The following is a 25,340-nucleotide window of genomic DNA, read 5'->3' as shown; positions in this document are numbered from 1 at the left end:
GACATAGCTCACTGTCCTAAGTTTCACAAGACTTGGGTATTGATAGATGCTAATTTACTTGGGAACACTGAAACGTGCACTTAAAAAGTAGAATGATGTGGTTTTCCTGCATGATAGGCAAATAAAGTAAGATACCAAATTTCTGTAATAAAGTCCTTATTTGATGTCCCACTTTAGCACTGTTAATGCAACTCATAGCTGATCTGATTGTGGCCTTAAATCCACTTTCCTTCCTGCTTCCAATAACCTAAAACTCTCCTGTAAATCAAAAATCTGACTAACTTAGCTTTGAATTTTTCAGTGAACTAAGCTTCCATTGCTCTCTCTGAAAGAACGTTCTAAAGTCCAACAAACATCAGAGAAAAAGTTCTTCCTCATTTCAGTCTCAAATTGGCACTCCCTTATTTTTAAACTGTGCCCCTTAATGTTAGATTTCCTCCATGAAGGGAAATCTCAGTATACACCCTATCAAATCTCCTCAGATTCTTTTATGCCTCAGTAATTTCTCATTTCTCTAAACTCTAGTATATGTGCAACCTGCTCAATCTTTATTTGTGAAACAACTCCTCTGTCCCAGGAATTGGCCAAATGAACCTTCCCTGAACTGCTTCCAATGAGAGTTTATCCTTGTTTATGGAGATCAAAACTGTACACCGTACTCTAGTAAAAATCTCACCAATGCCATGTGCAGCTATAACAAGACTTCCTGACTTTCATATTCTATATTCCTTGCAGTAATGGCTAACATTCCATTTGACTTCAAATTAAAGCAAAATACTGTGGATACTGGAAAGCTTAAAAAAAAATCAAAGTACTGGAGAAACTTCAGCAGGACTGGTGGCATCTTTAGAATCATAGAATCCCCACAGTGTGGAAGCAGACCATTCAGCCCATCAAGTTCCACCAACCCTCTGAAGATCAGCCCACTCACCCCCACCCTCCTACCCTATTCCTGTAACTATGCATTTCCCATGGCAAATCCACCTAACCTGCACATCCCTGGACACTGGGCAATTTAGCCCCACAATTCCACCTGACCCACACATCTTTGGACTGTGGCGGGGGGGGGGGGGGGTAGGAAACCACAGCATCTGGAGGAAACCCACGCAGACATGGGGAGAATGTGGAAACTCCACTCAGACATGCATCTGTGGGACTGGAGAGTTAAAGTTTAAGGTTTGCTATGACTCTTCACAGAAAAATCTCTTCCACATCTCCATCTTAATTTGGTGACCCCTTATTCTTAAACTGTATCCCTTTATTCTAGATATCTCCTATTAGAGGAAAGTCTCAGCATCTGCCTGATCAAGGCCCCCTCAGAATCTTATATGTTATAGTAAGGTAATTACTCAGTCTTCAAAACTAAGTACAGATGCCACCTGCTCAGCATTTCTAATGCAAGGTTCTCTTTTGAAGGAATTATACCAGACTTAAAGCATTAATGTTCTTTCTCTCTCCCTTGAGTTTCTTCAACACTTTATTTTTTTAAATTCTATTTTCCCTCCTAATTACTTGATTTACCTGCATGCTAAGTTCTTGTAATTCATGCACGAGGACTCCTAAATACTTCTATGCCAGAGTATTCTGCAATCTTAAATAATAAATTTCTCTCTGACAAAGTGGACAATATTACATTTTTCCACATTATACGCCATCTGCCAAAGTTTTGCAAATTCACTTACCCAACCTGTGTCCTTTTGCAGAATCATCTGTAACTCCTCACAGCTTACTTTCTTACCTATTCTTGTAATGTCCGCAAACTTGGCTACAATACACATGCTCCCTTCATTCAAGTCATTAATCTAGATTGTGAACTTTTAAGGCCCATGCATACCATTTCTTAGAGTTTGCTCAAGGATCTTTATCAGTTGCATTGAGATTTGTGTGAATTCTTTTACTAATCCTTTTCATATAAATCTGCTTTATAAGTAGTGAGGGCCCACAATACAAGGAGCAATGAAGGATAGGGGCCACCATTTAACTGCTCAATTGGGGCAGAAGTGGCAAGCAACAAGAATGGAGGGAGGTGGGGAAACATGTTTACTTTTATTGACCACAAATTGTAGAACCTCAGGCAGCACATGTAGGCCTAGAATTTAGAGTAGCAAGGATAGCAAAACTTTCAGAATTTGTTGTTGTTGATGCTGTGAAATTGACAAGTACTTTGGGCAGTTGTACATTCTCCAAAGAATGATTGTTGAGTTTCCCCATTCTCATGAATGAAATTAATTCAAGAACACTGAAGGTACAATTTACAATCTTACTTTTAAAATCCATGAGAACAGTACACCTTGTTAGCTATGGTCTAAATTTTTTTTAATACTCTTCAGAATTACTGATAAGCAGTCGCACTAGCCCTGAAGGAGTAATTTCATATTTGTTAGCCATAATGTGGAGGTGCTGGTGTTGGACTGGAGAGAAAAGGTCAGAAGTTAGATGACACCAGGTTACAGTCCAACAGGTTTGTTTGGAATCACAAGCTTTTGGAGCGCTGCTCCTTCATCAGGTAAAGTGATGAAGGGGCTACGGTCCAAAAGCTTGTGATTTTCAAATAAACATGTTGGACTGTAACCTGGTGTCATCTAACTTTATATTTGTCGACTGTCAATTTTCTTTTTTTTAATAAGATTCTGTTTCTTTTAAAAGATTCACACTGTGTTAACTTATAACCTAACCCTATATGAATGACCCAGTAATTTGTTTTGCAATAAATAACATTTAAAATGAAAAGGGGTTCAATGGCTTTTACTTGCGGTATACCGCTTGTGTGAATATTTTAACGTGATTGACTGCTTATCCTGCTTGATGAGATCCTTGCTGCTGGGGGCACCTGGAAGTCCTCTTGATATGGAGGCAGATTCAAACTGAAGTTGAGAAATAAAATGGCCAAAACACACAAGATCATTGCTATACTGCTGACTCCAAAATCCAGTCCGTAAAGTTTTAATGGCTGTTCTCTTTAGTTAAATTGTTGCAATCAACAGTCCTCTTTTAGAATTTATTCATCCATAAAGCATTATTATTAAAATTAATCCACACCAAATTTCAGTTCCACAGAATTCAAGCAAACAAATCAGTAAAATATATAGATTAGAATTTGTCCTTGGGCACAGTTTAACTGGCTTTTTCCTAAGATATGTTTCTAGAGTTATTCTCTGAAGTATGTAATAATCTTCTTCCTCATTGCTCCCATCCCTCCACAGGTCTGATTGTTTGGCTTTGGACCCCGACCAAGCCAAACCAAAATTTTTGCGTGAAGTGTTGGAAAAATGTATGAGGTAAATAAAGTTTTGATTTTTATTTATATTAGTCTTACTGATTCTGCATATTAGAGTTATTGAGTCATAGAGCTGTACATCACCGAAACAGACCCTTCAGTTCAACTCGCCCATACCGACCAAATATCCCAGCGTAATCTAGTCCCATTTGCCAGCACTTGGCCCATATCTTTCTTAAACCTTTCCTATTCATATACCCATCCAGATGCCTTTTAAACGCTGCAATTGTACCAGCCTTCACCACTTCCTCTGGCAGGTCATTCCACACATGCACCACCCTCTGTGTAAAGAAGTTGCCCCTCCCACCCCAGACCTATGCCCTCTAGTTCTGGACTCCCTCACCCCAGGGAAAAGATTTTTTCTATTTATCCTATCCATGCCCCTCATGATTTTATAAAACCTCTATAAGATCACCCCTCAGCCTCTGACACTCCAGGGAAGACAGCTCCAGCCTATTTAACCTCTCCCTATAGTTCAAATCCTCCAAGCCTGGCAACATCCTGTTAAATCTTTTCTGAACCCTTTCAAGTTTCACAACATCATTCCAATAGGAAGGAACCAGAATTGTGCACAATATTCCAAAAGTGGCCTAAATAATGTCCTGTACAGCTGCAACATGACCTCCCAACTCCTGTACTCAATACTCTGACCAATAAAAGAAAGCATACTAAACACCTTTTTCACTATCCTGTCTACCTGTGACTCTACTTTCGAGGAACTATGAACCTACACTCCAAGGTCTCGTTGTTCATCACAGTTAGCAAAAGCAGCCTTGCTAAATTTGTTATGAGATGAACTGGATGTTTATTTGACAGACATGAGTAATTAAACATCTAGATACAGAAAACCTTCCAAAAGCTTATGTACAATATTTAACAATATAAATCAACTTCAAATTTTTATATACAAATTTTATTAGAGAGTTTGGGGGTAAGAGGCTTGGTTAGTGTATAAAACTGAAGTTTTGAGCTAAGCTGCAAAGTCACAAATGAGAGCTCTTGCTTTGTTTGACCAGGCCCTGGTTCTAAAATTAGCTTGCTACATGTGGAATTTTGTAACATATTCAGCTGTGCTATGGTTATATTGATACTGTGACTCTTCTTTGTGAGACTTGCTGTTTCAGGTTTCTCTTGTGGTAGACTCCTCATAGGTCTTGGAAGATTTCAGCTTTAATTATGCCTGCCCTGCATTCAATATGTGTCCTTTCTGAATGTTAATTCTTGCATAGTCAAGCTTTTGAAAACTTCTTTTTTAATGTAAGGCTCTGATCCCTGTAGAGCATGATAATAATTTGGAGTATGATCTGCTGCAATTGTTTAAGTTGTGGTGAGAAATTTTTGTTTGCAGTTTCTATAGAATCTTCCTTCAAGATGAAATATGTACCTGGCTGGGATGTTTATGCTTTATATTATCTGTTGACCTTGTATTTTAATGCAGTAATTTGTAAATGGAGAGCTGGATTAATTATTGTAAGACTTTAAAATATGTTTGTCTTGATACTTTGCATGTTCAATTTTTAATTATCAATTTTGTTAATTGAGTTCAATGTTTGATAGTACTGTATGGAATTGCACTTGTGCAAACAACCACTATGTACTGTTCCGCTTCCTGTGCCACGTAGTAAAACACCTACTCCTTAGTTACAAATCCCTCCACGTAATCTATGTAATCTCCCAGTCTGTGGGGCACTTGTGGTGAAAGGATGATAATTTCTACCTCTGAGCCAGGAAGCCTGGGTTCAAGTCTTACGTGCTCTGAAGGGTGTAATCTCTGAACAAGTTGATTTTTAGAAAATGTCCATCCCTGCTTGTGATTCTCAGTACTGTTTCTGACTACCTGTTTTCCTTTGCAACCATTGAGTTGTTTCAACCTAGTTAATAATTCCAACACAGACCCTTCTCCCAATCTGAAGGGTATATGTCTAAAACGTCGACTCTGCTCCTGAGATGCTGACTGACCTGCTGTGCTTTTCCAGTGCCACACTTTTCGACTCTGACTCTCTTAGCATCTGCAGTCCTCACTTTCTTCCTCTTACAGTCTACCTCACCTTTTACATTTGAATCTGTGTATAATCACATCTCCTGACTTTTGTTCTGCTCATTGCCTGTTCTCCCCATTGTAAGGGGCCTGGGATGTTTTCTAAGGTAAAAATGGGATATAAATGTTTAATAGTTTATGAAAGGATATCAAGGTGCAGATCATCCAGTAATATGATCTGCATAAGCCTGTGCATTTACTCTTTCAGTGGGGTTTTTTGATCTTAAAAATTATTTGATTATTGAATCAATTTTTTAATTCATTCATGGGAGTGGCCATTACTGGGTGGGCCAGCATTTATTCCTATTCTAGTTGCCCTTGAGAAGGTGATAGTGAGCTGCCTTCTTGAACCGCTGCAGCCCATTTTGGGTAAGTGAAGCCACAGTGCCATGAAGGAGAAGGGATCTGAACAGGATCTAATCTGACATGAAAGTAGAACCAGTTAATAATTATTCAACCACAGATTTATCCAATTTTCGTTTTCCACTTGATTTTTGTTTACTTTGCATTGTTGAAGTGGAACGTCGATAGTGTTGACTGGACTTTGAAAGACCAGCAAAATGTTCTCATGACTTAACCCTGTCAGCCATTTAGGCATCTCTGTGTTATACCCATTCCAAGATCAGAACATCCTTTCAGGTGTGGTGTCGATGGCTGTACATTTTGTTCCTATGCACTAGTTTGTGCATGAGGACACGTTTTGCTCCTGCATGGTTTCTAGTGTCGCATTAAGAAATTCAAAAGATGCGTGGACATTATTTTTGTCATTTTAAATAATCCGAAGCAATAAAATAACTAAAGTCCTTTTAAAGCCTATTTGCTTCATTCAAAATGACCTATGAAAGCCTACCACATGAAATATTCTTTTTGTTTCCACTGATCTTTGGATAAAGAAGGATAGTCTAAGACAATGGGGGGAAAGTGCCAAGTTCTACAGACCTTTACCTGAAGTTGTTTACAATACCTTTTTAAACTTCCTTGTGTCAGCATCTGAATTTGTTTAATAAAACCAAGAACTGCGGATGCTGGAAATCTGAAACAAAAATAGAAAATGCTAGAGAAACTTAGCAGGTTTGGCAGCATCTGTGAAAAGGAAAACAGTCAGTGTTTTGGGTATAGTGACCTTTTTATCATCGTTCTGATGAAGGGTACTGGACCCAAAACATTGACTCTGCTTTCTCTCCACGGTTGCTACCAGAAATTTCTCCAGCAATTTCTTGGGTTTATTTTCTGTGTTGTTTAAATAATCGATTGGTATCTTCAGCAACTTTATGAATATGTATGCGTATATAGTATATAGATGTATGCTGCCATCTCTTTCACAGGCTTTCCTATTATCAAAGGATAGTGGATATTGTACCTGAGAACTTTGCAGCTCTGTTACCTGCTAATCCACTGTGTATTTACAAGTATGGTGATGAGAGCAACAGTAAGTAATGAACATCTGATTGTACTTAAAGAGATCAGAACTTTCTGCCTTATGAGCTGATGATTTTGATAGTTTCTCTCATGCAGACATATTAAGAACTGTATTTTACCTGTTTAATTTACATTAGCTTAAGAACAGTAATGTAGTCCCCAACTAGTATTGTATAACTTAAAGGTATCTAATCAACAAATTGGAAGACAGTAGGCCCCTTTAGAGGTTTAGCTGTGATCATTTTTTCTTCACAAATTGTAAACTTGACCTTCAGTGCTGCAAGTCATTTTGGGCCTGGTTCTTGAAAAATCTTTTCTTTTGCTCTTGAGAAATCATATTTCAGTGAAAGAAGAGTTAAATATCAAACTCAATGAAAATACATTGAGGGATGAATAACTGCTCTACACTGACTTATCTGACCATAGATTTGTGCTGCTCAGTGTGGAGTGAAGTACAGTAATGTGTCACAATTTAGTGACAATACTAGTGAGAACACTGATATGTCACAATTTCTCTTGATGTCCTGCAGCATTTCTATGGTTTTAGATCTCCATTTGCTCTTTTCTCACTTTCATGCTAACTACACAAGCTCTACCATGAAAATTTGTACATTCACCCTCTTGTAGGCACTGCCTGTTTTGTGCATTTGGATACAATGTCTTGTGAATACATCGATCCTTTGTGCTTGTGTGTTCCCCTTCTCGCTCTTATCAATTATATGTGATATGTTTGTGTTAACTGGTCCTCCTTCTTATGCTTTCTTCCATTAATGATAATCAATGAGTCATCCATTTTTCTATTTTGCAATGTTGCAAGTAAAGCAATAGTGTTTAAAAATAAAACACAAATGTAAGTTATCCCCTAGTGAACCAGAAAGTTACCAAATTAAATTTAACAATTTGACGTGAATTCTTGAGCCCACTTGCTGATATTATTTTTGTTGATGCTTTAGGTTCTCTGCCTGGTTATGCTGTGGCTGTCAGTGTCTGCAATGCTATTAAAAGCAAAGCAAGCAATGATGAAATCTTAAGCATACTAAAAGACCTACCAAATCCTAATCAAGAGGATGATGATGATGGTAAGGAGTTATTTTAATTTTGGTTGGAAAACTATTACATGCAGATCATTGTCAAAGACACAATTAATTGCCACTTAGAAAATTGTATGTTAATAATGGCTGGTACAAATATCATATCTGAGTAGCCTGATTGACTACTGAAGGGTTAAGAAGGTAGTACAATAGCTGTATTATGGACTTTCAATATACACTTTATAAAGTGTTGTTTAATACAAGCAACCTCACAAAATACGGATGGATGATATCCAAAGGGACATGGCAACTTCAGTGTACTATTGGCCAAGGGATAGCAAGCGCAGTGTAGTGAAATGATTTTTTTAAGCAGAAAGTTCAGTTTGACCCAATGGGTCAATATTAAGACCATTAAATTTCCTCCCAACAGAGGCTGACAAAAGTGACCTGATAGAAGTATGTAAAATCATGAAGAGCATGCATAGGTGGAAATGTCAAATGCTTGTGGCGTAGGGTTATGTGAGTGGGGTGTCACCCTCTTTACCTAATCTTTCTTCCCCTTAAAAAAAAGACATGACAGTATTCACTACCCTGTTGGCCAGAAGATTGATATTGTTAAAATGGAAATCCCTAATTCTGCCTACTCATGTACACTGGGTTAGAAATATGTTATACTTGTCTTAAATTAGAAAAGATTAGATTATCCTTATCTGGCTCCTCTAATAAATTAACAAAAATTTGGAACCCTTTTCTTTCACATGCAAAGGGTCTTTGTAACTGTTCCAGACAGAGGTATCTTCTGTTGTGGCAATTTTTTTTCTCATTTTTCTTTTCCTTTTTCTTTTGTTAATGCAGTTATCTCACTGCTGGTTTAATTTATTATGTTATGTGCTTTGTATATGTTATGGTTGCTTGTCATTTTTCTCTTTATATTTTTGGGGGAGTTATGTGCCATGGGGAGGGTGGTCAGGTTTTGTTTACTGCTATTTATTGCTTGTGATTGCACCTTGTTTTGCTGTCTTTTTTTTTGGAGAAAAATCAATTAAAAAATGATGAGTGGAAGAAACATTTAAAGGAGATGTGCAAAGCTTTTTTTTAACGCAGTTTGTGGTAAATGCCTGGAATGCATTGCCAGGAAGGTGGTAGAAGCAGGTATGATAGCAACATTTAAGAGGCATTTAAGAGACACATAAGCAGGCAGGAAACAGAGAGACTTGGATAAAGTGCAGGCAGATGGTTTAGTTTAGAATGACATCATTGGTGCTGAAGAGCCTGTTCCTGTGCTCTACTCTTTCTATGTTCTGTATTCTTGATGATTTCTAATTTACCTAGGATTGGGTATATGAAGTATAATTTTGAAGTTTGAGGATTATATGAAACTTGACAATGTGGTGTTTATAATGTGTCTACATACAGCAAGACCTGGATAATCAGGCTTCACCTGAGAAGTGGCAGGTGACATCACACCATATACATTCCAGACAATGACATTCTCCAACCAGAGCAAAGCTAATCATCTATCATTAACATTCATTAACGCTACCATATTCAATCCCTTACTGTCTACATCTAGGGTATTGTCATGGACCAGACATGTAAGTGTACCAGCCATATAAAAACTGGCTACAAGAGCAGGTCAGACATCTACGTCCAGTTCAAGAAGATAGCTCTCTGCTATTTTCAGTAGGATAATTATGAATCAGTAGCTAATGCAAGCTTTGCTAGTGAAGCTCATATCCCATGAATGAACATATCTTTTCAAAAAAATTGAATCCACCAATCAGTGGCCCAAGCTATTCAGGCCAATATGATTGCCTCCCTCCATTATTATAATTTCTGGCACAGAATTGAGGGTTATATATCTGGCCCCAGTAGATAAATAAGTTATTGTTGGCCAAACACTCTGAATTGTGTTGTTATTTCAAATTTGGGAAATTATCAACATTCTGGTATTTCCCAATTCATTGATCTTAAATTTCTTTAAATGTCTTGCTCTTGACCGTATAATGATGTAGAAGTATCACTTTGTCATGCATTCTGAAAATATAATTATGAAGGGCTTTGATAAAGCAAATATGAAGGAACTGTAAACTCAGTTGGTAAACAGAAAATACAGATTTAAGATGATAGTCAAAAGAATTGGAGATGACTTGCAGAAACATTATTCTTGCACAGTGAATTGGTGTGGCCTAAAATGCACCACCTAAAAGTGTAGAAGCCGATTCAGGAGCAATTTTGTGAAGGAAAGTGGAAAGATATATGTAAAGAAAAATAATTCTGAACCAGGTGAAGAGCCATGGAGAGGAACTAATTGCCTCCTTCTGTCTAAACCTTTCATGTACAACGGATGTCCTCCTATCGTTATATGGTTCTAAAATGCCACCCACTCAGTTAATTTAATATGATTCTCAAATAGGATTAACCTGTTACCTTAATTTGGGAAAAGTGCTGCTGGGATAAAATGACCAACTTTCTTGCGCTTCACCTTTTCAGATGAAGGATTCAGCTTTAATCCTTTGAAGATTGAAGTTTTTGTGCAGACTTTACTTCACTTGGCTGCCAAATCCTTCAGCCATTCCTTCAGTGCTTTGGCAAAGTAAGTGTATTCCTTTTCTATTAACAAAATGTTTGGGAATGGATGTTTGTGTGCCACTTCATTTATAAACCTGCAATTAGCTCAGTGAATAATGGGATTTATTTTTGTTCTACGAAATACTGGTTTTTGCTCTCGTGCTTCACCGATCTTTAAAGTTAACCCACATCGTGCTAAACAATTAATACGATCCACTAAGTAGTTGTTAAGAAACCCTAAACTTTTTATTTTTTACGGACAGTCTGAGGATTACAATTTTTGGCCGTCCTGTCAGTTCCAGTGCATATCCAGAGCACGACAGGCTGCATATTCTCAGCCGAGGGTTCCAGGTTCATTTGAAGGGTGGGGGTAGCAGCTGCGACTGAGGTTGGGTATGGTGCAAAAATCTGACCATGAGATCCATTTGAAGGAAAAGAGACTACTTTTATTTATTCACTTGAAACCAGGTTGTTCCTGGCTGGCCATCATTTATTGCCCTTCTCTAGCTGCGCTTGAACAGAGTTGCTTGCTCAGCCATTTCAGAGGCAGTTGAGAGTCAACCATGTCACTGTGGGTTTGGAGGCACATGTAGGCCAGACCAGGTGAGGATAGCAAATTTCCTTCCCTGAAGGACATGAGTGAACCAGTTGGGTTTTCCAACAAACAACAATGGATTCATGGTCATCAGTAGATTCTTACTTTCAGATTTTTTTTTGCATTGAATTCAAATTCCACCGTCTGCTCTGATTGGATTTGAACCTGGACCATACTGAAAAGGGACTATTATAGTTTGCTCTGAGAATTTGGAGCTCACAGAAGCTCTGAGAGTCATTAAGTGGAACTAAGAATTGGGTTTGTGGCTCGGAAGAAGTCCTGAGAACAATCTGAAACACATTGGGTTTTGGAAGGAGCCCTGGGAACCATTGATGATTCAACGCCATCTGAGAGTGGGGTTGTAGGAAACCACAACAGTATTTGCTTGGCGCAACTGAGAAATATTGGAGCTCAGTGAAGCGAACTGTCTGCAAAATATGTGCCCATGATTAGGTGCTGAATGCAATCTCAGGAAGAGATTGAACTAACTTGATGTGAGCAGTTGTTGAAGCAGTCTGTGATGGAGTGGCATTTGAGGGAGTTTGGAAGTCAGATCTTCAGCAGTGAAGATGTGATCTCCATTGTGAAGTACGCAAAAGTTTCAACATGATTTGATGACCTCCTTTGCTGAGAAATCCATGCATTCGTCCTGACCACATTTGCTATTTGATATACTCTTGGGGTACCTGACCACTGTTTCTGTTACTTATATTTATCGCATGTTAATTGTGGATGTTAGGGTGTAGGTGAAATATTATACATTGTTCTACTGTTCTAAGTTTGCATTGTTAAGTTTATTTTGTTTATCTTAAGAACGAGTGCAGTTGCTAGTCCCTGGTCAAACAAACAGATTTGACTGCCTTATCAGGGATCATAACACATGATAATTGGTGTTCTTGATGGGTTAGGTAAAGCAGTGAATAAGCCAAGTTTAATGATCCCCTATCCATTAACGTGGCATGTTGTATTGTGCTCATTTCTGGTGGTTCCCAGTAAATACATTAAGATTGACTTCATTGAATCCTTAGTTAGTTGATTATTTCACCTTTTGGAGAGTTAATGATATAGAAGATGGTATTAGCAATAACATTAGCAAATTTGCTGATGATACTAAGCTGGGTGGCAGGGTGAAATGTGATGAGGATGTTAGGAGATTACAGGGTGACCTGGACAAGTTAGGTGAGTGGTCAGATGCATGGCAGATGCAGTTTAATGTGGATAAATGTATGGTTGTCCACTTTGGTGGCAAGAACAGGAAGGCAGATTACTACCTAAATGGAACCAATTTAGGTAAAGGGGCAGTACAGAGAGATCTGGGTGTTCTTGTACACCAATCACTGAAGGTAAGCATGCAGGTACAGCAGGTAGTGAAGAAGGCTAATAGCATGCTGGCCTTCATAACAAGAAGGATTCAGTATAGAGGCAAAGAGGTTCTTCTGCAGCTGTACAGGGCCCTGGTGAGACCACACCTGGAGTACTGTGTGCAGTTCTGGTCTCCAAATTTGAGGAAAGACATTCTGGCTATTGAGGGAGTGCAGCGGAGGTTCACGAGGTCAATTCCTGGAATGGCAGGATTACCTTACACTGAAAGACTGGAGCGACTGGGCTTGTATACTCTTGAGTTTAGAAGACTGAGAGGGGATCTGATTGAGACATATAAGATTATCAAAGGATTGGACACTCTGGAGGCAGGAAACATGTTTCCGCTGATGAGTGAGTGCCGAACCAGAGGACACAGCTTAAAAATACGGGGTAGACCATTTAGGACTGAGATGAGGAGGAACTTCTTCACCCAGAGAGTGGCGGCTGTGTGGAATGCTCTGCCCCAGAGGGCAGTGGAGGCCCAGTCTCTGGCTTCATTTAAGAAAAAGTTGGATAGAGCTCTCAAGGATAGTGGAATCAAGGGTTATGGAGATAAGGCAGGAACAGGATACTGATTAAGGATGATCAGCCATGATCATATTGAATGGTGGTGCAGGCTCGAAGGGCAGAATGGCCTACTCCTGCACCTGTTGTCTATTGGCATAGGGTATAAATAAGTGCTTTAACTAAGGAAGAGGAAAATATCTTGGGCCAAGTCAACCAGATGTTTTAGTACCTTCTTTATTTGGGCAAATTGTACAAAGAGGATGAAAGACAACAATAAAATGGAGGGGAGAGAATGGGCCTGTCAAAAGTCTAGAAAATGATGCGCAGCCTTCCATTTCTCACACCAATATTTTCGTGATGTTTCTTTCTACATTTATTTGTGTGTGTTTTACCAGTTGTTTGTTTGTTCTTGTAGGTTTCATGAGATTTTTAAGACTTTGGCTGAAGGTGATGAGGGCAAGCTACATGTACTAAGAGTTATGTTTGATGTTTGGAAGTGTCATCCTCAGGTAAAAGTTGTCCCTTTCACTCCTAGCAAATAACAAATCTGTAAATTAAGAGCAAAACACACTATTGCTTATTCTTGCCTTCTAAAGTGACCTAAATTATCAACTATCCTTTGCCTGATTGGAATGCCTGTTGACACCCACAATTCAATGATTAATGCTGACTGCCCATGCTCACCTTTGATTTTTATCAGACTGCACGTATCCAATATAAAGCCCCTTCTCTTTGTAAATTTAACAGAATCTACCTTGTTTTAAGTTTTTTTTCTCAATTGATATACTTATTACTTTATTTTCATTTTTATGTTTGTTAGGTCTTTATCATTTTTTTATTTCAACTTATTCAAGCGATTTTGCTATTAGTATGCATGTTGCTAGGTGTCAGGCAAGAAAGCACAGCCTGAACTGAAAGACTGCACTCAAATGGAGAGCTACATTTGAATGGAGTGGGCTGGAGGCTATTGTCTGACCCCCTACTCCCTTCAGTTAGACATCTCTGCTGGGAATATGAAATTGGTGGATTAGCTCCCAATATCATATTACTTTCCTGTCCGATAACCAATTTTTCTTGATGTTCCGCAGATGATGGCTATGTTGGTTGATAAAATGATCAGAACACAGATTGTAGACTGTGCAGCAGTAGCAAACTGGATCTTCTCTTCAGAAATGGCACACGATTTCACTAGGTAATCTGTATGAACACTTGACACCGTAGCATTCTACTATGATCAGTCTTTGCAACTGAGTGGAACTAACCATCCTGTGGCACTTTAGGTTGTATGTCTGGGAAATTCTTCACTCCACTATCCGAAAGATGAACAAACATGTACAAAAGGTCCAGAAGGAACTTGAAGAGACTAAAGACAAACTGGATAAACAGCATAAAAGAGTAAGTTTGTTTTATTTTAAATTTAATTGAATATAGGTTAGGGAGAAAAAGTGCTGAGAATACCAAAATCTGACAGCATCTGTGGAAAGAAATAGAGGTAACATTCCAGGTCGCTGACATTTCATCAGAAATTAACCTGAAACAATATCTCTGGTTCTCTCCACAAATGCCATTTGATCTGCTGAATATGTCCAGCATTTATTTTTTGGTCTTATTTTAGATTTCCAGCATTTGTTGTACTCTTGTAAATATCGTTGCGCAGAGGTTAAAGAAAATATTTTCAAAGTTCTCTTTCCCATCTTGATTAAAAAAAAACGAAAGACCTCTCCCACCTGTATCACTGCTGTTTCATTGTAAGTCACTTGTCTCGGTTTTCTGGGCTTCCTGCTCATATCAGAGAATGGAAGTGGGAAAAGTACTGTATTAGTGCTGCAACAGCTGTAGCTGGGGCTCCCTCCTTTGCTGGATTAGTGGTGCTGGAAGAGCACAGCAGTTCCGGCAGCATCCAACGAGCAGCTTTCGCTGCTCGTTGGATGCTGCCTGAACTGCTGTGCTCTTCCAACACCACTAATCCAGTATTTGCTTTCCAGTATCTGCAGTCATTGTTTTTACCTCCCTCCTTTGCTGTCAACTGGTTTTGTTCTGCAGCTTGTGTTGTAACTTGGGCCGCTATGTGCTGCATACTACCAAAACTGTTCCTAAAATACAAGGAACAGGAATATGCACATGATGACAACTAGTCTGACAAACATCTCTCTATCAAAAACATCTAACACACTTAACCAGTTTGTTATAGCAAGGCTGTGATAAGTCCTCACTTAAAGTTGTAGTTCCATTCGTGAAAAGTGCAACTTTAAATGAAGCAACTTTAAGCAAATCAGATTTTATCATTTAAATTAATGTGAAAGCTGAAGTTTGTTTCTGTAGGATCTTTCTCATCAGAAAATTGTTAAAACATCATAGCCTATAAGTTGAAATATTTTACAATGCTAAATTTCTAAATTGGCAAATAAAATAAACCTATCAAAATACAAGATAAAACTTACTACTTGCTTCTCTGTCACTGCCAATCCTGCTCACCACATCTCCTGCTGTCTGACCCTACTGATCCCTGTGGACCTTTCCTCACATTAACCTGCAGTCTCTCAGTCACTGTCTCTCTGTGCTGTACCTTCTGGGTGAATTCAGTGCTGGAGGTGAACAGTGTAAGGTGTATCACATTGGGGGACCGAGGGTAAGTCTGTCAAAAACTCTAATACAAAATCAAAATGCTGCAGATCCTGAAAATCTGAAATAAAAACAGAAAAAGCTATTTTTAAAAATCTGGCACCTTTTCTGTAGAGACAGAATTAATGCTTCAGGATGTGATCTTTCATCAGAACTTGGAAAAGTCGTAATTAAAATTAAATGGGATATTCCCCCTTTTGTCCCCTCTTCTTTCAACATGTTGGTGTTAACTTTGTTTTCCTCATTTTTGCTCTCGAAGGGTAGCTGAGTTTAGTTTTACCATTTACTCTTTCTCTGGATCTATCTCCTGTTTCTTTGCTTGTCCCATTGTTAGTCCCTTTAATTATGCTGACCCAGACTTTTATCATTTGATGTTTCCTCCTTCTGGCTCATCACAAAGCATCATTTATTCCCTTCTCTCCTCCCCCCACCCCCGCCGCCTTTTCATCTTCTTAAAAGCTAACTTTTTCCAGTTCTGATAAAATGTCATGACCTTGAATTATAAATGTTTCTCTCCACAGGTGAGTATTTCCAACATTTTTAATTTTATGTGTAGGGAAGGCTTGTTTCTCTCAACAGGGAGATCCCTGATCAGGTGACAATCATTTTAATGTGTTTGGTAGAAAGATTAAGAAATTTTTCACCCAGTCATGTGATGTGGATCTGGAACTTGCTAGCTGGCAGGTTAGTAGGGGAGAAACCTCATAGCATTTAAAAAATGCTTGCAACAAAATAAACAAGAAAATGGTGCTGGAAAATGTAGCCATAGAACAGACTGGTTTCATGTTGCATGGGAACAGAACAGAAATCATTGTGTAACTGATTCAAGCACTTCTGTGGACTGTACAAAATATGAGGGAGATTTAGTCCTTCACTCAACATTAGATCTCGTTCAGAACAACTACTTGGATGGTTACTGAGTTACTGCTGGAATGTGGTACTTTTTATTTCAGCTAATAGGGACCTCACAGAATGAATTGGCCTCCTTCTGTGCTATAAATACCTATGATCTATGTTCACCAGTCGGTGTGTTTGTCCTGGTTTTGGACTGTATTTGAACCTTTCTGTATAAAGCCTCAGACCATCTTTGCTCTCTTTCTCTCACCGAGTATGTGCTTAGGTGCTTTATGTTTGTAACTTCTGGTTTATCATTTTATCAGGTCTGCCTGTTAGGTTCTTTCAAAAGAGCTGGTTATGTGTCCAGAGGTATAACAGGTAGAAAGAATGGTGTAATTACTCCACAGAGGCCAGTATCCCGTCACCAAGTCACCCTTCATTTACACGTGGAGAGTCCTTGACATTGATCTAGCTCCCTCAGAGCCAGCTCTCAAAGCAAACAGAACTCTGACACTCCTGTTCTTTTTTTTTCCCGTTTTTTATAACTCTACAGAGGCAGGTAACCCATCACCAAGTCACCCTTTATTTTCACGTGCATTGTACTTGACAATGATCAATCTCCCTCAGAGCCAGTTCTCAGAGTGAACAAAATGTTTGGCATTCCTGTTTTTTTTTTCTTCGTTTTTTTACATTATACATGGGGAGTCCTTGTCACTGATCCAGCTCTCAGAGCAAACACAAGTCTGACACTCCTTTTTTTTTCTTATTTTTTAAACCCCCACACTACCGCCTAACTGCGGTCGTGCTTATTTTTTCCCCAGCACCCATGGTGTGTGTGTGCAGGTGTGAGACACAGTGAGAGACACAAGGTGCATGAATCTTTAATCAGTTTCCACCACCAGGAAGAAAGGAAACACCCGAGTGGCCAGTGACAAGCAGTGCCCTTCACATCAAAGGGCAATGACACTCCTGTCAGCCAGGAGTTCCTGATTGGGGCTGTTAATCTGGTCCAATCAGGGAACTCGTAATCTATAAGGTCCAGAGGGCTGACCTCATGCAATCACTACAGATAGAATAGCCAGCATTATCTTTACATTGATTTTATGTCACCTATGTCAAGGCTATTCTTTAACACATAGGCTTCATTGTCTACAAGATATAATTTTTGCAGTTAGGATCTAAAATTTAAAAATTGATTTGGTGGAAAATGTGGCTGCAGTGTTTAGCCTGTGCCACGAGAGGGAGCACTGAGATTTCTGATCATTACGTGGAATCAGTCTTTTAGCAACACAGAGTGGAGCAATATTCACCAGTAGTGCTAGCTCTGGCTCTCCAGAAAGCAGATATTTATGAGCTCCTTATTGAAGGGAAGGCAAGAATCCTCTGTAGAGTCATAGAGATGTATAGCACAGAAACAAAGTTCACCTGTTGCAATTCAAATGAACAGCTATTCATTTTTAATTTTCTGATGTTAAGGAGAGGAACCAAAGTGGCTTGTTCCTGTAGCATCCAGGTGATTCCTTGTATCTAGCACTAAGTGGTACAATGAAGGAGGCAGCATTTGAAACTTTGAACTCCATTTACTAGGAAATGTAGAATAGAGTTTTAACTGATATTTGTAGCTGAACAACTTGAGATATCCGACCATTAAATCCCTCTCTCTCGCAAAAATAAAGGAAAATGTTACTATAAATAAACTGATTTCATCTTGCATGGGAAGAGAACATAAACTACTTGTGTGGCTGTATAATACATGAGGGAGATTTGTGCCTTTACTCAACTACAGCACTTGACAATTACAGGTCTCCCAAACATAAATATATCCATTTCTGTTGGAAAGAAATTGCCAATAAGGGATTTGGAGTGGAGGGAAAGAAATTAAGACATTATTAATGACTTAGAACAATTTTATGGGGAGAGTATAAGATTTCTAACTAATTAGAGCAATGGTATGATTGTATTTTTTTCTAAAGCGAGACAGTGATGATGACTATGATCAGAACAGTGATGAAGATGAAGATGGTCCTTTGGAAGAACAGATTGAACGTCTTCAGGAGAAGGTTGAATCTGCTCAAAGTGAACAGAAAAACCTCTTCCTAGTAATTTTCCAGGTAAAGTTGTGTGTTTGGTTCCCGTTTTAATCCACTTATTTTTTTTTCACATTTGTTCCATAGAATTCTTCATTTAAGTACTGAAGATTCTTTATTCTTCACAGCGTTTTATAATGATCTTGACAGAACATCTTGCAAGGTGTGAAACTGGTGGGATTGATTTTAACACACCTTGGTATAAGAACTGCATTGAACGTTTACAGCAAATTTTCCTCCAGGTTAGTAATGTTGATCATAAAACTAGTTTGGCCAATATAAGGTATTGTGCCAATAAAATATTGTCTATTTAAATACAAGGAAAGATATATGCAATAACCCTAAAGAAAGCACTTTTGACTCCATTTAGTGTTTTAGGAATCTTTCTGGTTGTTCTAACATGATTCAGTGTACAATTGATTACTTTTGAAGTGTAAGTGAATGCATAATCCCAATTACACTCAGCACTGGCTGCATATAACTGCAAGTTAAATGATCAGGTCATCTTGTTTTGATGGGTTTGTCGAATCATTGCACAGGGTAAGTCAATCAAAACTCACTCCTGTGTTCTATTGCCATAGCCTGCAAATTTGTTTCCCTTAAGCACTCATTCAGTTTCCTTTTAAAGTCATTGATTGTCTCCTCTTCCACTATCGAAATAAACAATGCTGCATAAAAATGTTCCTCCTCACAAATCACACCACAGCCCCGACCCACCCATCCTAATCCTTTGCACAGACCTTAATCCTACATTCCCTAGTTCTCACACAGGCATCCAGTGGGAGCAGTTTATCTTGTCTACCTTTTCTGATTGAGCCAAGGTAAATATTGACTAGGAGACTGGGCTAACTCCTTGGTCCTTTTTGTTGCAATGAAATCCTTTGCATCTGCCCAAATAGGCAGAGCCTTAATTTAATATTCCATCCAAAGATAACATCTCCAACAGTTGCTGCACTCTGTCATCACTGCAGTAAAATGCCAGTGTAGATTTTGTGCTTGAGTCCAGAACTTTCTATTGCAGCGGCTATTGAGACAATCAGTCCTAATATTTTTGATTGTGCCATGACTTGCCTGTGACTTAGTGCACTAGTGTTCAATAGTACGAGAGGAATTGCGATCCAGTGTATCGATTTCCTCTTTCATTTTTCTGCCCTCCTTCGGGTTAAGATGCCATGATATGTTGTTCAAAATTAGACCATCCAAAGTATTTTCCATGTTTGTTGTCAAAGCAATTTTATTTTTGTGTGACACTGCTGGCGGTGGCTGCTAAGACATATGATTAAACTAACTTTAAAAATTCCATGTAGAATTTGGTCAATTTTAAATTGTTGCACAGGCACCAATATTGCCACTAAGTTCCGTGTCCTGAATAATGTGTATCTGGACAAAACATTGATATGACCATACACAATTAAATTTTAAAGGGAATCTTTGCAGAATCTTGTTTGGACAAGGGTAACGTTTCCGCTTATTTGAACAGAAATAGTCAGAGAACTACCGGTACTACAGCCTTGTAAACTGGCAGCTCAGGTCAGCAATACTTTGACATGATGGTACTAACATTTGCATTGTTTCTGTCTTACAGCATCACCAAATCATTCAACAGTACATGGTCACTTTGGAGAACCTGCTGTTCACAGCTGAGCTGGACCACCACATACTAGCTGTCTATCAGCAGTTCTGCGCTCTTCAGTAATCACGATTGTGTGCTGCAGTCATATTTTCCAAATCCCACCTTTTTTTGGCACTTCTTTCAGTCTTTCATCAATGAGTACAAACAACATCCTTGTATTGATAATACCTTTTCTGAAGCTTTTTTGCCCAATTATCTGTGAAAACCATGGAGAATGAAGAAAGTTGCCATTCACATTAGAAAGGATTCCTCTCCTCAAAACAAACAAATAGACTTTAATAGTTAGAGACTGTAGAGGCTCAAGAGATGAACATACATAATTTGATTTCAGTCTTTTGGAATTGACCTAAGTTTTAAATTTGCTTTGTACTTGGTCTGGTTTGGTTTTGGATACAGTGTAATACTGCGTCTTGCTAATTAATACCTGCTCTCTCCTTATGATCTACCTTCCAGTTTATACATTTAAGTTGCATGTTGTAACTTGTCTGAAATTGTGCTCCTTGATAGTAGACCAAAGTTTTGAATTTAGACGTTGTATTGTGTTCTTTTGGTTCTAGCAACAGCAATAGGTAACTCTATTGATATCAATGGGACTGAATTTATTTGGGATACTGTCCTTTTTTAAAAAAAAATGAGAGGGTATGCTGTTTTAAAATTTTATAAACCCATCCAAGTCACACAGAGTGGGAAATGGAGAGATGAAGCTACCACATAGTTGAAAAAAACTAATTAATATTTTTTATAATTCTAATGAAAGTGACTGAAGGCCGATAGCAATGTTGTAATTTATTGGGTCTGGTCACTGTTAAGCCATCTAGTCGTATTACAGAAGGTCAAGACCCCTTTTGACTGACCAATTAGACTTGTACTTAAACAACCACCAGTTGGTCATGTCTCATAAAAAGGCTTTGGCTTGTATCTGTAGCAGCAATGAGCCTGAGGTAAAAGTGGCGCTGTGTACAAAAGCAGAGTATCTATGCCCGAGCTAATCCTTTATACAAATCACCATTGCAAAATGGGACTTGTTTCATGATCAACTAACCCCCCTAATGCTGTGTTTTTATTCTTCAAAATTCTCACCCTGCTACCAATTCCCACAAAACGCTAATGTGACTTACTGAAATGAAGATAGAGCTTGTGTTTTAAGTCATGAAGCTATGAGCAAACTGTATTAGCAAATCAGAAACAACAAATGGGTGAACCTCTTGGGGACTATAGGTTAATTTTATTGAATTCATACATTCTTCCCAAACTGCTTTTCTTTCTTTAAACACCAGATTGTATATAAAACAGGATACCATCCCTCGGGTATAGTTTTGTTTTAAAACCCTGACATCTGTCTAATTCAATATTGAGAGATCTGGCAATACCTGTATTCAGAGACATTTAGTTTAGTAAAGTTTGAATACTGCCAAGTAAAAGATGACTTTGCAATTTTGATTAAATTTTTGGATATTTTACAGAATCTGAAGCTTACCCTGTCCTCTTCTTGGGTTCTGACACCTGAGCTAATTAACCTTTTTTCAGAATCCATTCTGCTTTTGTTGCTGCTCTTGTACAAGACATGTATCAACCTACTTTATATCATTTCCAGTTCTTTGAATTGCGTATCATCTGTGAAATGATGGACCACTTTCCATTCCATTGCTAACCCCATTAAACAGTGTTGTAAGGAATTAATATGAAGTCCTGTTTCTACATAGTTCTGACTGGATGAATCAAAGGAAAATAATCTAATGAATACTAAAAACATATCTTGCACAGATCTTTTTTCTACAATGCTATAATTTCCAACAGCTGTGACAGATATGCAACTTTTACCCTTTTGCAATTCCAATTTCACCAAGATTGGTTTCCAGCCAAAATTGGTGATGATTTGGATATTGTCGATGATATGTTTGCTACAAATATTGCCCAACTTATTGAACTTGTGTATCCATCAATTTTTGACAGTATAGGAACTGAGACTCAGAAGAAGGCTGCCTTTTTTATTGTTTCATTGACAGTCCTGAGATTCTTTTCCCTCATCATTTTTCATTTTGTTTGTCTCTGATCCAGTGCACCAATAGTCTTATACATTTCCTGTCTTTTACTGCAGACTGTATTTGCCAAAACTGTTTCTCTCAACTGTGTATCTTGCCTTGCAACAAGCTTCAAGTTATTCTGCGTGCATTCTTCTTATGGATTGGCTCCTGATCGTCTATCTCCCTAATCATCTGTCTTCTAACCATTGTTCTTATTGTTTCTTATTGCAATCTACTTTCCACTAACTTTAGTTAACCTATTGCTCTACCTAGAGCTAGTTTGGAAGAAGATTGTGGAACAGGCTACCACAAAAAGTTGTTAAAGTCAAAAGTATGGATGTATATTAAGGGAAAGTGGGCAGTCATTGAGGAAGAAAGGAGTAGATGGCCATGATGGTACATTTTTATGAGAAAGGATGGGAGGCTGAAGTGGAGAATAAACACAAATTGAATGGTTGGGCTGAATAGCCTGTTTCTGTGCTGTACGTTACTATATAAACCTATCTAGGAGAAAGAAAAATTGATGAGAGAGAAAAGAAATTTTGGAAATGTTGCCATTTTACTAATGGGGCAGCAAACTACTCTAGTGATACTCACTAATTATTCTACCTCAGACATTAAACTCTCTTATTGCACAATTTTGATTTCAAACCTGCACTTGAATATGTGGGAGGTTGTTTGGATATTGTTACACTGCAGAGTAAATTGGTAATTCTTGGTGCAGTGCATCAGATTTAGCTGAGCTGGGCCATGTTATGATTCATCAAACTCAAATATCATGGACACAAAGACAGGAGATTGCAAACATCTTTGAATTTGGAACACTTAATGCTGATACCATATGTATCTTGAACTATGACCCCATGTGTACCCTTGTACTGATTGTATGTCAAAGTCAGTCTTTCACTTTAAAGATTGTGTTAGACCTTGTTTGTCTGGAGAGTGGCATTTTCCACCAGACTAGCTATTCATCAGCTTTTGATTACCAAAGGCAAAATCTTAGTATAAACCAAAAGTGAACAGCTGGATTATAATTGGGAGGAAATATGTTGCAGATATTGGGATTTGTGAGTTTGCATCCATGCCACATCAATTCCACGTACATGCTTAAAACTAGAGATGTCTTAAGTTGGCTCATTGGTTAGCACATTCCATTGCAATCCTGTATTTTTGAGCAGTCCGCAGTTTGAATATAGCATTGATTATTTCTATTTTCTTTACAACAATAGGAAAAAATGATTGTTTGAAGCTTTTGCTGTTGTGTATTGTGTTTCATTGTGGCATAGTTGGAATTGAACCTTGCTTTGCAGTAACCATGAAGTAGCAGTGTACATACAATCTGAGAATCACAGGTGATGTTTAAAACCTCTTCTCCAACTCTGAGATTTTCGAAATGTGAAGTCGAATTTTATATATCCTTCCTGATACTACCCAAAACTTAGAACAAATTCCATATCTTGACTTCCGCTTGCAATTTAATGTTCTGAACCATCAAATTCTCCTTGTGGCTCCTCTGTGAAGTGACTAATGTATCGAATTACACTGGGCCATTGAATCAATTGTGGCTTTTGAATCCTATCCTTCACAGACTGCAAGGCTGACTATGTTGTGTTGAAAAGTAGAAGCAAAGAACTTTTCCTTTTAATATGTTTCTGATGCCGGTGGTGCTACTATCTCTGTGTGCAATCTTCTCAGTCAGCAAGACTGAGTGAAACATTCAGAATGCTGTCCCATGACAGGTAGTTGCATACTTTGCCTGTGGGTGGCACTATAAAGTCAGCATGAATGTTCAACCATGATAACCTGATAGCTCTATTGTGGCTATGTCTGTCCTTCAGCCTGAAGATCCAGGTTCAAATCCCATTCACTTTGGAGGTGTATGTGTGATCAGGCCAATTAAAATAACAAGCCCTATAAAGGGACAAAAGTTGACTAGCTCACTGATTAAGAAAGAGAAGAGCCCTTGAATACAAAACTAGTGAGCACAAGATAAAAGTAGTCTTTCTCAAAGACATTAGCTCATCTCCCTCAATTTGACGATGCTTTACTTGGCTCTCATTAAGACTTAACCTTGGACTTCAACCACCATTTGCCAAAGGTTCAGAGACCTGAAGCAGTTGATCCTTGACATGCTACCCAGCTGCAGTTTTGTGTTTTGCCATGATTATAATTAACATCATATTTGACTTAAAGTCTTACTAACAAAGTAACAAACTAGAATGATGCAGGTCCTGTTATAATGAACAACGATTGGTTAGCAATGCGGAGCTGGCCTCTGACCTGAAGTTCCTTCACATGGCCTGATTCTTGGAGCATAGTCCTGTAGCAAACCATCATAACGCAGGACAAAAATTTTCATTGAAAGCACAGATAATTAATTGTTCTATACCAGTGGAGTGCATTTTCCAGTATGTCTGGGAATGGAGATGGGATGGCCAGCAATGGGACTTTGAGGCTGTTGAGGTTAATTTTACAGTGCTCATTCATGTTAAAATATGTTGGTGACATAATCAAATGAATAGCTTCTCTTGATTATGTTACCATCAGATTTTGAGTTGTAAATCAGTGTGAAGTGCCAAAAATGGATAGTTCAATTCAGGTGACATTAAAAATGTTTACAGTTTTATAATATCAATTCAATAGTTTCTGTTTGCTACAAAGGATTTTTGTAGTTTTAATGTTTGTGCCTCAATACGAAGCTGCTGGCCAGTGTATGTTGAAGATTAGATTGCTCCGTTGCAGTGTGGGAGAATGGAGTGGATTTGATGGACCAGCTGGCGTTTTCTGGCCATCTATTTGTATATTGTAATTTTTTTTCCTTCGCAGTGTTTTGTGTAACCTCTGTAGGATGAACAGCAAGGACTGGCCTACAGTTATGCTGTCAAAAAATTTTGAAATAATAACATCCCAAAGCTGTAGAGTACTGACAGTCTGCCTGTGGGGAGAGCTGACTGCTGTCTTCTATGTGGTAATGTGAGAAACTAAGGCATCGTCACTTCCTGTACCATGAAATAAAATTTAAATTCCCAGTGCTTTCAGTTACCCTTTCTCATGTTTTCCCAGCTCACTCAATGGGCACAGCATTGAGTCTCTTAAGCTCAGGGTTGTGGTTACAAGCTGTTTGTTGGGCATTTTTTAAAAAACAATTAAGAACCAGAGGGTGATTTACAAAAGAAGCAAACAGAAATGAGAGAAAGCTTTGGATGATTATTTGGATAGAAATAACGTGCAACAATGTGAGGAAAAAACAGATGATTGACAGTAGATAATAATGCTCATTTAAAGAGCTAGTGCAGACATGTGCCAAATGGCCTCTTCCTGTTCTGTTACACTTGAT

General features: G+C 38.4%; 1 protein-coding gene across 2 annotated transcripts in view; it reads left to right on the top strand.

Moving 5' to 3' along the window:
• The window catches only part of LOC140491588 (nuclear cap-binding protein subunit 1), a 77,185-nt gene extending 54,544 nt beyond the window's left edge, over nucleotides 1–22,641 (top strand). For both annotated transcript variants that reach the window (XM_072590009.1, XM_072590018.1), the window contains 10 exons: nucleotides 3,204–3,278; nucleotides 6,641–6,744; nucleotides 7,688–7,813; nucleotides 10,259–10,361; nucleotides 13,216–13,309; nucleotides 13,889–13,992; nucleotides 14,081–14,195; nucleotides 18,233–18,370; nucleotides 18,475–18,588; nucleotides 19,932–22,641. In XM_072590009.1, coding sequence (XP_072446110.1) covers nucleotides 3,204–3,278; nucleotides 6,641–6,744; nucleotides 7,688–7,813; nucleotides 10,259–10,361; nucleotides 13,216–13,309; nucleotides 13,889–13,992; nucleotides 14,081–14,195; nucleotides 18,233–18,370; nucleotides 18,475–18,588; nucleotides 19,932–20,042 — 1,084 coding nt within the window. In that variant the 3' untranslated portion in view covers nucleotides 20,043–22,641. The remainder of the gene's footprint in view (nucleotides 1–3,203; nucleotides 3,279–6,640; nucleotides 6,745–7,687; nucleotides 7,814–10,258; nucleotides 10,362–13,215; nucleotides 13,310–13,888; nucleotides 13,993–14,080; nucleotides 14,196–18,232; nucleotides 18,371–18,474; nucleotides 18,589–19,931) is intronic.
• Nucleotides 22,642–25,340: the final 2,699 nt, after the last annotated feature.

Source organism: Chiloscyllium punctatum, chromosome 2, assembly GCF_047496795.1.
Source record: "Chiloscyllium punctatum isolate Juve2018m chromosome 2, sChiPun1.3, whole genome shotgun sequence".
In the NCBI taxonomy this organism is placed as follows: Eukaryota; Metazoa; Chordata; class Chondrichthyes; order Orectolobiformes; family Hemiscylliidae; genus Chiloscyllium; species Chiloscyllium punctatum.
This window is presented reverse-complemented; position numbering and strand designations above follow the sequence as displayed.